This window comes from Myotis davidii, unplaced genomic scaffold (assembly GCF_000327345.1).
Source record: "Myotis davidii unplaced genomic scaffold, ASM32734v1 scaffold184, whole genome shotgun sequence".
NCBI classification, from domain to species: Eukaryota; Metazoa; Chordata; class Mammalia; order Chiroptera; family Vespertilionidae; genus Myotis; species Myotis davidii.
The window spans coordinates 1,203,090-1,214,302 of NW_006297021.1; the positions used below are offsets into that span (position 1 = coordinate 1,203,090).

The 11,213-nt window shown below is 44.5% G+C and overlaps 1 protein-coding gene across 1 annotated transcript in view; it reads left to right on the top strand.

Annotated features, from left to right (window-relative positions):
- Nucleotides 1-11,213, top strand: part of NEIL3 (nei like DNA glycosylase 3) — a 29,546-nt gene that overhangs the window by 4,544 nt on the left and 13,789 nt on the right. Inside the window, exons 4-6 of the mRNA XM_006772712.2 lie at nucleotides 5,688-5,822; nucleotides 6,338-6,551; nucleotides 10,173-10,247. Coding sequence (XP_006772775.1) covers nucleotides 5,688-5,822; nucleotides 6,338-6,551; nucleotides 10,173-10,247 — 424 coding nt within the window. The remainder of the gene's footprint in view (nucleotides 1-5,687; nucleotides 5,823-6,337; nucleotides 6,552-10,172; nucleotides 10,248-11,213) is intronic.

An 11,213-nucleotide genomic window follows, 5' to 3' on the forward strand; every position in this document is an offset into this window, starting at 1 on the left:
CCCTGGAGAGGGCGAGTCTCGGGGTACGTGGGGAGGAGTGTGGCGCTGGGTGCCTCTCACTCCCTGCAGCCTCAACGACTATTTGATCAATTCAAGGTCAACGGCAGATCAGGTGTTGGAATAGGAACCGAGCCTCCTAAAATCAACGGTAGCCCCATTCACAGTGGAAGTTAAAGAAACGCATGCCCGGCCCACGCCCGACCCACGCCTCTTGGGAGGACGGATGGCTCTGTGACGGAAATGTGCTAGTTGCCTGAGACTGCTGGCCGGAGCGGGAGACAGACATGCAGGCCTCCCTTTTGACTTCTGTTTTCCACCCACCGGCGGCCTGCAGTTCCGAGAGCTCACGGCCTGAAGCATGCGTAATGCCCGCGCACAGTTTCCCCTGAAGGCGGCACAGCTTTGCAGGATGAAAATTGCCCGTGGATTTGAGGGCATCTGACAGGGCAGGCCCTGCATCTTCCTGGGGTTCGTTTGTTGTGAATCTAGATTGGAGGCAATGCCCTCTGTGAGGGACAGTGCCGTGTAATGTATGTGCTTCAGGAAGAGACGGATCAGAGAGGGAGTATTTCTCTTGCTGAGATATGAACCGTAGCGCTCAAGTGCCTGTAACAGCCCCGCAGAAACCGCGCATTGCTTGATACACACTTGCTGTAGCTGTGCAGGTGTGGTAGGTGTGGCTAATACCCACACCTCTGAACACTGCCAGGCGCTCTTCATCTATAACAAACCAAAGCCGTTTTCAGTGTTTTGTTGTGCGTGTAACAACTGCTCATGAGAGCAAACTGAGAACTAAAGAACCAACACAGTTACACATTCACCGTCCCGCTGCCACGTGTAATCCCTGTGAGCCGTGCGTGCACACACTGCCAGTGTGGGGGGCGCATCCAGTCCATCTGTCAGTCCGCCCGCCCAGACACGCCCACCCTGCAGGCTGCCGCTGGCAATCAACATGAACGCAGCTGTTACATCTTGCACCCACATTTTAAGGATCTATTTTTTTAATGACTCTGCCTTTCCAGCACACTTTGCTATTTCCAGGTTGTGATGGGTATGACTGATGGTTTGCAATTATCACAGCCACGCAGAAACTATATCTGAATATTTGAGAGGCCTTGCCATCGCAGAGAAGCTTTCTACATGATCGATTTTGTAATTTATCGCCGTCTAAGTGATATGGTTCTCTAGACAGACAGGCAAGAGCTCAAGTGGCACTTCTCTTCAGCGCGTTGAAAAGTTCTCATGGAACTCCTCAGATGCTGCTTACAACAGTGACCATCTAGACATAGTGTTTGTAATCTGTAACGTGTTAGACAAGAGAGAAGTGTGATAAAGATTCTCACTGAATCCTGTACTCTACATTCGTAAACGCCCACTGTCGTCTGCCGGGCACGCCCACTTGTCCCTTGGGGACATTATTCATCCTGGACAGTGGTCGTCCGGCCAGAGTAACCAGCGTTCAAGTTGCATTGAACGTAACCTCACTAACCTTTTCTCTCAGACACCGTCTGCTGGGCCAGTCTAAGTTTTTCCCAAGACATTCTGATCGGGGCTGAGCAGGGTCGGGCTCCCTGTGAGAAGCCGGGGATGCGACATGAACAGGGAGGTGGCCATGTCGCTGGGCTTGTCAGGAAAAACAGTGCACGGGGCTGGAGAACAGAACCAGCCCACAGGAAGCAGCGGGAGTCTCCCTGCACCTGTGCCTGAGGTCCGCTACACCCCTGCCCCCTGCAGGGGCGACTTCAGCCCTTCCTGAGCCCCTGTGAGTCCCCGACGCCTAAATTGCTTTGAGTTGGGCCCTCGTCACTTGCAATTAAGGAAGCCAACCGTTACCAAAAGGCACCGACTTCCAGTTGTGAAGTGAGAATGCCACGGAGATGAAGTGCACAGCGTTAGTAGTGCTGCGTGGCGTTTTTGAAAGTTGCTAAGTGAGCGGATCATAAAAGTTCTCATCTCGAGAAAAAAAACATTTTTGGCGGTAACTGTGTAAGGTAAGGGGTGTTAGCTAGACTTATTGTGGTGATTATTTTGCCATGGATACAAATATCGAATCATTATGACATACAACTGAGACTAATAGGATGCTATATGTCAATCATACCTCAATTTCAGATAAATGTGACTTTTTTCTCCTCGTTAGCATCTCCATCCTAAGTAGAAGCAGACCTACCTTTTTCCTTTTTAACATGGTTAAGGCCATATCTATTACTCCTTTTTAAATTTTTTTAATTGAATTTAGAGAATGGAGAAAGGAGAGAGAGAGAGAGAGAGAGAGAGAGAGAGAGAGAGAGAGAGACAGACATCAATGTGAGAATGAAACGTTGACCGGTTACCTCCCGCATGCACCCTGGCCAGGGATCAAACCCACAACTTGGGTATGTGCCCCGACTGGGAATCAAACCCCCAACTGTCCCCTGCACAAAATGAAGTGCCAACCAACTGAGCCACACTGGCTGGGCAAGACCATATATTTTTAATTTTAATTTTTTTTATTTTATTGTTTAATGTATTACAAATAGTAATACATATATCTCCTTTTTTATCCTCCCAATGACCTCCCCCCCCACCTCCCTTTTTTATTTATTGTTTAAGGTATTACAAATAGTAGTACATATGTCTCCTTTTTTCCCCCTATTGACCTCCCCCCAGTCTCCCCTACCTCCCGGTACTTGCCCTCACCACCCCGCACTCCAGTGTCTTGCATCTATTGGTTGTGCTTATATGCATGCATACAAGTCCTTCGGTTGATCTCTTACCACCCACCCCTCCCCTAAAAGACCATATCACTTTATGACCTCTTTTTTTAAATGGCTAGCATAAACTACAATCAGTGTATTCAACTATTTTATACTCTTTATTATAGGTAGCACAGGTGTGCCACCTGGTAGTTTTCATGAGCAGCTGCCTTAGTAGCAGTGCGCAGCGGTCATCGGCATGGGCCTGGGGCAGTGTCCTTGTGTGCGTCCTCTGTGCCGCGCCAGGGTATGCAGAGAGGTCCCGGGAAGCATGCGGCTCACATTTCAAATAGGACCAGGTCTTATTTATTGGTCTGTTTTAGAAAGTTGTTTCTAACTTGAGGGAACGTCATTTGGACATAATTCTTATATTAGAATCTTGGTTGCAAGTGACGGATGCCCAACTCAGCCAAGTGCAGTAGTTGCGTATTGTAAGAGTCTGGGGTGTCCTGTGACCCCTGAAGAGGATGAGCCCGGCTTCAGGGAAAACGTGGAGCAGAGGCTAAATGCCTAGAAGACTCCACAGCTCGTGGCTGGTCCTCCCCGACACCTACCGCGGGTTCCTCTCTGCAGCCAGGCCTCCCGCGGCCCCATCTGTCCACGATGGGAAAATTTCCATCGACAGCGCAGATCTCTCAAAACTAAAAAGAAGCGGATCTCTCTGTGCCCCAAATCCATCAGTTCATAAGAGCGCTCCGAGGGCCCCGGCTCGGGTACCGACAGGACCAGTGGACACAGGTGGCCCTTCCTGAGCCAGCTGTGTCTGCAGAGGGGACAGAGGCCATGCCAGGCCGGGCCCAGTGCCCCTGTTGCCAGGCGTCATGTGCACAGTGAGTGAGCTCAGGTAGCCAGCTGGATTGGGGGTGGAGGGCGCTTGAGAGCATCAACAGATAGGAATAAGGTTCCAATACAGTTTTCCTAAACTAGGATATTACAATGAGAACTCTCTCTCTATATATATGTAATAAAAGTGTAATGTGCTAATTAGACCAGACAGCCAAATGACCTTCCAGACGTCCTTCCAGACAACCTTCCAGACAACCTTCTGGACAAAGCCAGGCTGTGAGGGCCAAGCCCCTTGCACGAATTTTTGCATCAGGCTTCATATATATATATATATGAGCCTGTGTCCTGGTCTATATATATATAGTTATAGTTATATATATAGTTATATATATATATAGCTACACTAGAGAGAGAATCATTGATCAGCTGCCTCCTGTACACTCAACACTGGGGATCAAGCCTGCAACCCCAACATGTGCCCTTGGCCAGAATCGAACCCTGGGACCCTTCAGTCTGCAGGGTTGACGCTCTGTCCACTGAGCCAAAGCAGCTAGGGCATAGTGAGGAATCTTGAAAAGCAAATCTAACTCTTGAATGTAAATGTAATATGAGCCTGTGTCCTGGTCTATGAAAGGTCAGTAAGTGTGGCCATTGTTACCACAGTTTCGGTGTTTACTGTGCCTGGAACGTTTTCATGGTACAGACTTTTCTCAGTTTACGTTAAAAGGTACTGAACAATAAACACAAAATCTGTTGGTTTATCGGAGCTCAGTTACCACAACATTTAACTATTTAATAAAAAAAGATAAAACATAGCTATTCCAGGCATAGTTCCCCCTAAATTGAATAGATTCATTTAGAAGACCAAAAAAAGACACACTTATTGGATTCAGGGTCCTTGTTGGGGCGCCTCCAGCATTTGAATGGCATCTTAACCCTGGAGATGTTTTTATGTGGCTGCCGCTTCATTATAGAAAGTGATTTAGAATCCACTTTACGAGCCACGCTGCTGAGCAGGCTTCAGGCACGACGGCTCTCGGGCACGGCAGTGCACACCTTTCGCCGGGTCGAGCCTCCATAAACTAAATCATGGAGTACTTACAGCCGCCCATTTTTCCTGTCAGGAGCTATGGGCATGTAAAATGCACTTATGATTGATCGTAGGGCACACAGAGTTTAAAGCCCGCATTCTTAAAGTTCGCCTGGTTAACCTTGGACCAGACTATAACACAGAGCTTTGGAATTAGAAGCACAGAGCGGTAACATTTGCTGCCAAAAGAGCTATATTTATTAACTCAGCGGAGCTATAAGGAGAAGGATGTGAAAGGCAGAACACCGTATTTCATCTTGAGAATGGTTTTTGATCTTCATCAGCAGAGGTCTCACAAAGCCACTTGCCTTTTTCTTTTTCTTTTTTTTTTTTTACGGGACATGCTAATCAATCCTATAAAAACTGAAAGGTTATGAATTTTTTATCACCACATTGTGGCTTTCAAGTTAACCGTAAATATTTATAAATCCCCTCTTCCCAATACGTGTAAAGGTAGGAGAATTGACAACAGGATCGTTTGGACCTGTCTTTTTTTAAAAAAAAAATGCTTAAGATTTTGCAGAACATCGTTTCATCGTGTATCCCAAAGCGGGGAGTGGGGGAGGGGGGGAGGACGTGTCTCAAACTGTAGATATTTTTTTGGAGTGGGGAGACATTTCCAAGCCGCTGTGGCTAGAAATAAGGACTTTGAATGTTAGTGGTTTTGTAGAATTTATAAAAACACCAACTGGAGGCAATTTAAATGTAGCCTCATCGTCCCCAGCCTTTGAATCTGAGCAAACGCTGAGAGATGCTAGACTCTTCCGTGAATAAAAAAACGTTTCATCTCACAAGAAGTAGAACCGGCGAGGTTTTCTTGGGCTTATTTTCGGGGCCTTATTCTTTCTCTAAGAATGTATTTGATTTGTGGGTGGAAAACCGGATTGTCACATCTTGGAGTTTTTATGAAGGTACAAAGCCGTAACGGAAAATGTCAGCTACCGCCGTTGGCCCGTTCAGGGTGCCGTCCGGACTAACATTTGTTTGCTTATAATCCAGAAAGTGAAGAGAAGGAACACACACTGGACAGATGATATACTTCCTGCCACTCACAAATGGGTTTGGTTTTGTTTCAGGATCCATTTTGGAATGAAAGGCTACGTCAGGATTAATCCACTTGAGAATAAAAATAAAAACGGAATTTCTCCTGTGTTGGAAGTACAACTCAGCAAGGATTTGATTTGTTTCTTTGACTCATCGGTAGAACTCAGGTGAAGAATAAAATAAAAGTCCTCCAGCTAAGAAACTCTAAAGGTTGGGTCTACAGTTGGTCATATGTGGAAATAAATGAATTTTTAAAAAATGTTTTGTAATTGATAAAACCTCATTTTTATTTTATTTTTACATATTTTTGTTGATTTCAGGGAGGAATGGAGAGGTAGCAAGAGATAGGGACATTAATGATGAGAGAGAATCATTGATCGGCTGCCTCCTACCTGCCCCCTCCTGGGGATGTAGCCCGCAACCCGACGTGCCCTGACTGGGAATCGAACTGTGACCTCCTGGTTCATAGTTTGGCGCTCAACCACTGGGCCACGCAGGCCGGGCAATATCTCATATTAAAAGAGCCTTCAAATAATATAGTTTGTTAAGTTCTTCATTGCTTGGCTATATAACTTATATCCCAATTAACATGAAGTGTTATTTCTATCCAAGCTCATTTTAAATGAGACTGTGAAGTTGTAACCAGACTTACGGTGAATGTGTCTTTCATTCCTCCCTACAGAGACTCAGCGGAAAGCCAACAGAGGATAAGAATGATGGAAGAATTGGATGTGTGTTCACCTAAATTTAATTTCTCACGAGCCGAAAGGGAAGTGCGCAAGCAGCAGGGACGGATGCTCTGTGACGTGTTACTGGATCAGCGAGTGCTGCCTGGGGTCGGCAACATCATCAAAAACGAAGCTCTCTTTGACAGTGGCCTCCACCCAGCGGTTAGAGTAGGTTACGGGGATTTTAAAATGCTGTCTGTGTGTTTAAACACTTAAAAACCAGCATGGAACCCTTCCATGTGTAGTGTGGTAACATTCTCCCCAAACAGATCTCATGTCAACCTCTCAATGAGACCAACCCTGACCACACCATTTAGAATTGCTGTTGTGCCCAGCTGGTGTTGCTCAGTGGACAGAGTGTCTGCCTGTGGACCTAAGGGTCCTGAGTTCGATTCCAGTCAAGGGCATGTACCGCGGAGGCAACCAATCGATGTTTCTTTCTGCTGTCCCCTCTCCCTCCCACTCTCTCTAAAAATCAATGGAAAAATATCCTCAGATGAGAATTTAAAACAAAAATCCTATATAATAAAGAGGTAATATGCAAATTAACCCCCACACCCTCACAAAGATGGCTGCCTTTGACCAGGCCGGCAGTGGGGTTAGGGAGGGATGACCAAACAACTGAACAAGCAGGCTGCATGGGGCGACCAGGCTGGCAGGGGGGTTAGTGAGGGATGACCAAACGACTGGCCAGCAGGCTGTGTGGTGTGACCAGGCCAGCGGGAGGGGGGCAGTTGGGGGCAACCAGGCCAGCCGGGGGGGCAGTTGGGGGCGACCAGGCTTGCAGAGGGCCAGAAAGAGGCGACCAGGCCGGCGGAGGGGGTAGTTAGGGGTGACCAGGCCAGTAGTGGGGTGCAGTTGGGGGTGACCAGGCTGGCAGGGGTGACCCGGCTGGCGGGGGGCGGAGGGGGTGGCAGTTAGGGGCAATCAGGCAGTCGGGCCTAAACCGGCAGTCGGACATCCCCCAAGGGGTCCAGGATTGGAGAGGATTCATGAATTTCATGCTCCGGGCCTCTAGTTATATAAAAAAAATAAAATAAAATCACTGTTGCATCCCCTTCTCCCAATTCATACTCCCAGACTTCCCTAACTTGCTTTGCTTTTTATTTTCTTCATACCATTTTGATCATGTTCAAACATCATCTGATCTTTACTTGTTATTTTGACTGTTTAAAATCTCTCTCTGCTAGAATGCAGCCTCTTAGGTAGAAGGTGTGTCTCTGTTCACGGGTGTACCCAAGCATGTAGAATAGACCGTCTGGTACACGGTTGGCATTAAAGAAAGATTTGTTGACTGTATGAGTGAACTCAGCTCACAACTTTCTTTTTGTATCTGGAATATTAACTTCACACTCAATACACACTCATGTTTCTGTTTTAAAAAAAACTATATATGTATATTTACTGATTTAAAAGAGGAGGGGAGAGGGAGAGAGAGATAGAAACATCAATGGTGAGAACCATTGATAAGCTGCCTCCTGCCCGCTCCACACTGGGGATCAAGCCTGCAACCCAGGCATGTGCCCTGATTGTGAATCAAACTGTGTGTGACCTCCTGGTTCATTGTTGACACTCAACCACTGAACCACACCAGCCAGGCTCATGTTTCCCATGTATTAGAACAGGCAGTTTTAATGGAATGACAAGAATGGAAGTCAAGTAGCAGAGACTAAAGAGTGAGGGACTAGGGAAAAACAGACCATAATGTGGAGTACTTGTTAAAATAGCTGAATAAAGGGAACATGCTGGACTTCTTGAGGAAGATGTCAGGACAGGGACTGGGTTTTATTGTTGTTTTCTTGCTCTTCACCTGGAGAGACAGGAACTTATTTTTATGTTGAGAGAAAAATACTGGTCGAGTAGGAGACGTTAAAATTGTAGAAAAGAGAAGGGTGATTAGCAAGACAAAGTTGTGAGAAGGTCGGAGAGGTTAGAACCTAAGCCGGGTGGAGGGATACATATATTTTAGTTTCCAAAAAAGAAATCTCCAGTAGGACTTTTAGCCAGACCCAAGTAGTCCCTATTACTAAGTCTTTTTCTTCTTTTTTTTTCACATGACTCCAAAGATACTGTTTTATTTTGTGTAATTATTTCCTGGACAGTCTTCATGAAATCCAAATCAGTAGGAAATACATTTTAAAAGAAACCAGTTAATAATCGTTCTAGGTTAGGTTCTGCTTGCTTTTTCTTTTTTTTTTTTTAATCCTCACACAAGGACATTTTCATTGGTTTTTAGAGGGGAAGGAAGAGAGGAGAGAAAGAGAGAAACATTGATCAATTGCCTCACGCACATGTGCCGACCAGGACAGGGAATCGAACCAAAACCTAGGCTTGTACCCTGACTGGGAATCAAACCCTTGACCTTTCAGTGTATGGGATGATGCTCCAACCCACTGAGCCACACCAGCCAGGGTGGTTTTGCTTTTTGACACTTGAAACAAACTGCCTGATGTGTGTAATATGGGAATAATGACACAGTTCAACAACAGGCTTTTTACAATCACCTACACCTCTATGGAAATGTCTGAAAACAAGACCAAACCCAGAATATCGCTACTTTGACTATCCTTATCATCAATGATAAATTAATTATTTACTTTTTTATCTGTGCATCCAAACCAGCCATTCATCTGGTAAAAGATCATTGGCCCATGATGTCTGAGGGCTTAAAAATTAATGGCATTTCTGAAGCTTAGCTATTAGCCCTATAAAAGCACATGCATACTTATTGAAAAAGCAGTTTAACATTTCAAGGTGTAACCGAATATAGTACATGAGATATAGTCAGAAAAAGATGAACTTTGGAAGTGCCTACGTTCTAAACTCTAAGTAAATAATTGAAAATGTATATGATGCTTTTTTAGAATGATTTTGTTGATTAGAGGGCTTTAAATTTTACAGTCATTGATAAATTAGTTTCTATTGTTTATAGTCATGGATACATTCATACATATGCCACAGGGTAAGTCATCAGACAGTTTTTCTTCTGAAATTACCATGGAAATCACATGTGCCACGTGATGGTTAATCCTGCGAGGGTGACACGGGTTTATGCCAGGCCGTGTCACAGAGGAATTCTGCAGGGCGGTCTATGCCTGAGTTCTTCCATGTGCTAACAAGTCCTTTGATATTAATGCATGTATATATATTCATACCTTCTTAAAGCTTGGCAGTGACCTTGATGGTCACCTACTTCTGGGCCCTTTTTTTCCTCCTTTTCTTTTTATCTCTCTTTTTGCAAACCCAGCAAGACTTTTTTATGGGGGCTGACAGTCCGTGCTGGGACTTTGACAACAGATGTATTCAGATGTATTCAATAAACACTTGAATTAGAACTCAAATTAGAACTTAAATAGGAATTTTTAAAATTTGTAGTTACTAGCATTACAAATAAAACTACTATTGCCCGGCTGGCGTGGCTCAGTGGTTGAGCATCGACCTTTGAACCAGGAGATCACGGTTCTATTCCTGGTCAGGGCACATGCCCAGGTTGAGGGCTCGATCCTAGTGTTGGGGTGTGCAGGAGGTAGCCAATCAGTGATTCTCTCTCATCATTGATGTTTTTCTCTCTCTCTCCCTCTCTCTTCCTCTCTGAAATCAATAAAAATATTTTTTTTAAAAAAATTAAAAACTAAAACTACTGTTAATGACAATAAGTAGATATATGAGACAGAGTTCTAGAATGTGGGGATGTATTTTAAGTCTACGGTTATCTAGAACTGGTGAGTCATACCGTTTTCTATCGTAAGCAAATTATGAAACTCTCCTCAGTCGTTTTTCTATTTTCAGGTTTGTCAGTTAACAGAGGAGCAGATCCAACACCTAGTGAAAATGACACGTGACTTCAGCCTTCTTTTCTACAGGGTAAGATTAAGGCTTTTTCTATTATGGAAAATGTCAGTGTTTTCCCTTTCAGTTCTACCGGGAATGTTAAGGCAGTATATAGCCACCTAGTGGTCAGAGTATGGAAGTAGCGGCGAGTGTCCTGTTAGGGGCCTAATTAACATCTTAAAATTTTAGGTCACAGGTCAGTCTGAACTTACCCAACTATAATTATGTTAAAGTATCTTTATACTACGTTGGGGAACAACTGTGTTAGCATTTGATGTGAACTCTTATTCTATTGTGGGCATATAAAGTAAAATATAGGAAGCCTGGAGAGACTTAATTTCTCTAAATAGCCCTCAGTTCAGTCAGGTTTTGCCACTACTGCCTGTGTGGTTGAGATTATTTAGATGACTTTAAGGTTATCCTTACATTTGTAAAATGGGACCATCGGACTCTACCACAAAGACTGTTTTGAGAATGAAATAAATACCTGCTGAAATATAAATTTTGTGTTGAAGTTATGCATATATACATATATACATATAGAGAGAGTTCAATAAACACATTGTATCTTTTTAACAAAGCATCACAGATACTTTTCTCCACAGTCCATTTTCTGTATTCCAGATTGCTACTTTTACTATGTTCAGAAAGGCTGGTGTTATGGAATTTTTCATTAATTGGCCTAACATATTAATGAACCTCTTGCTTTACATGCTGCCTTGAGTATCTATGGTTGTTTTAATCTATATCTACGCTAATAAAAGAGAAAAATGGTAATTGGCGTACGACGCTACCCTTTTCATTGGCTAATCAGGGCTATATGCAAATTAACTGCCAACTCAGATGGCAGTTAACTGACAACAAAGATGGTGGTTAATTTGCATACGTAGGCACAATGCAGGGAGGCAAAAGGGAAAGCAGGAAGAAGCCCCCTGCCACTGACAGTGATCGGAAACCCAGGGGGGAGCTAAGAGCTGGGGGGCAGGGCAAAGGCCACGA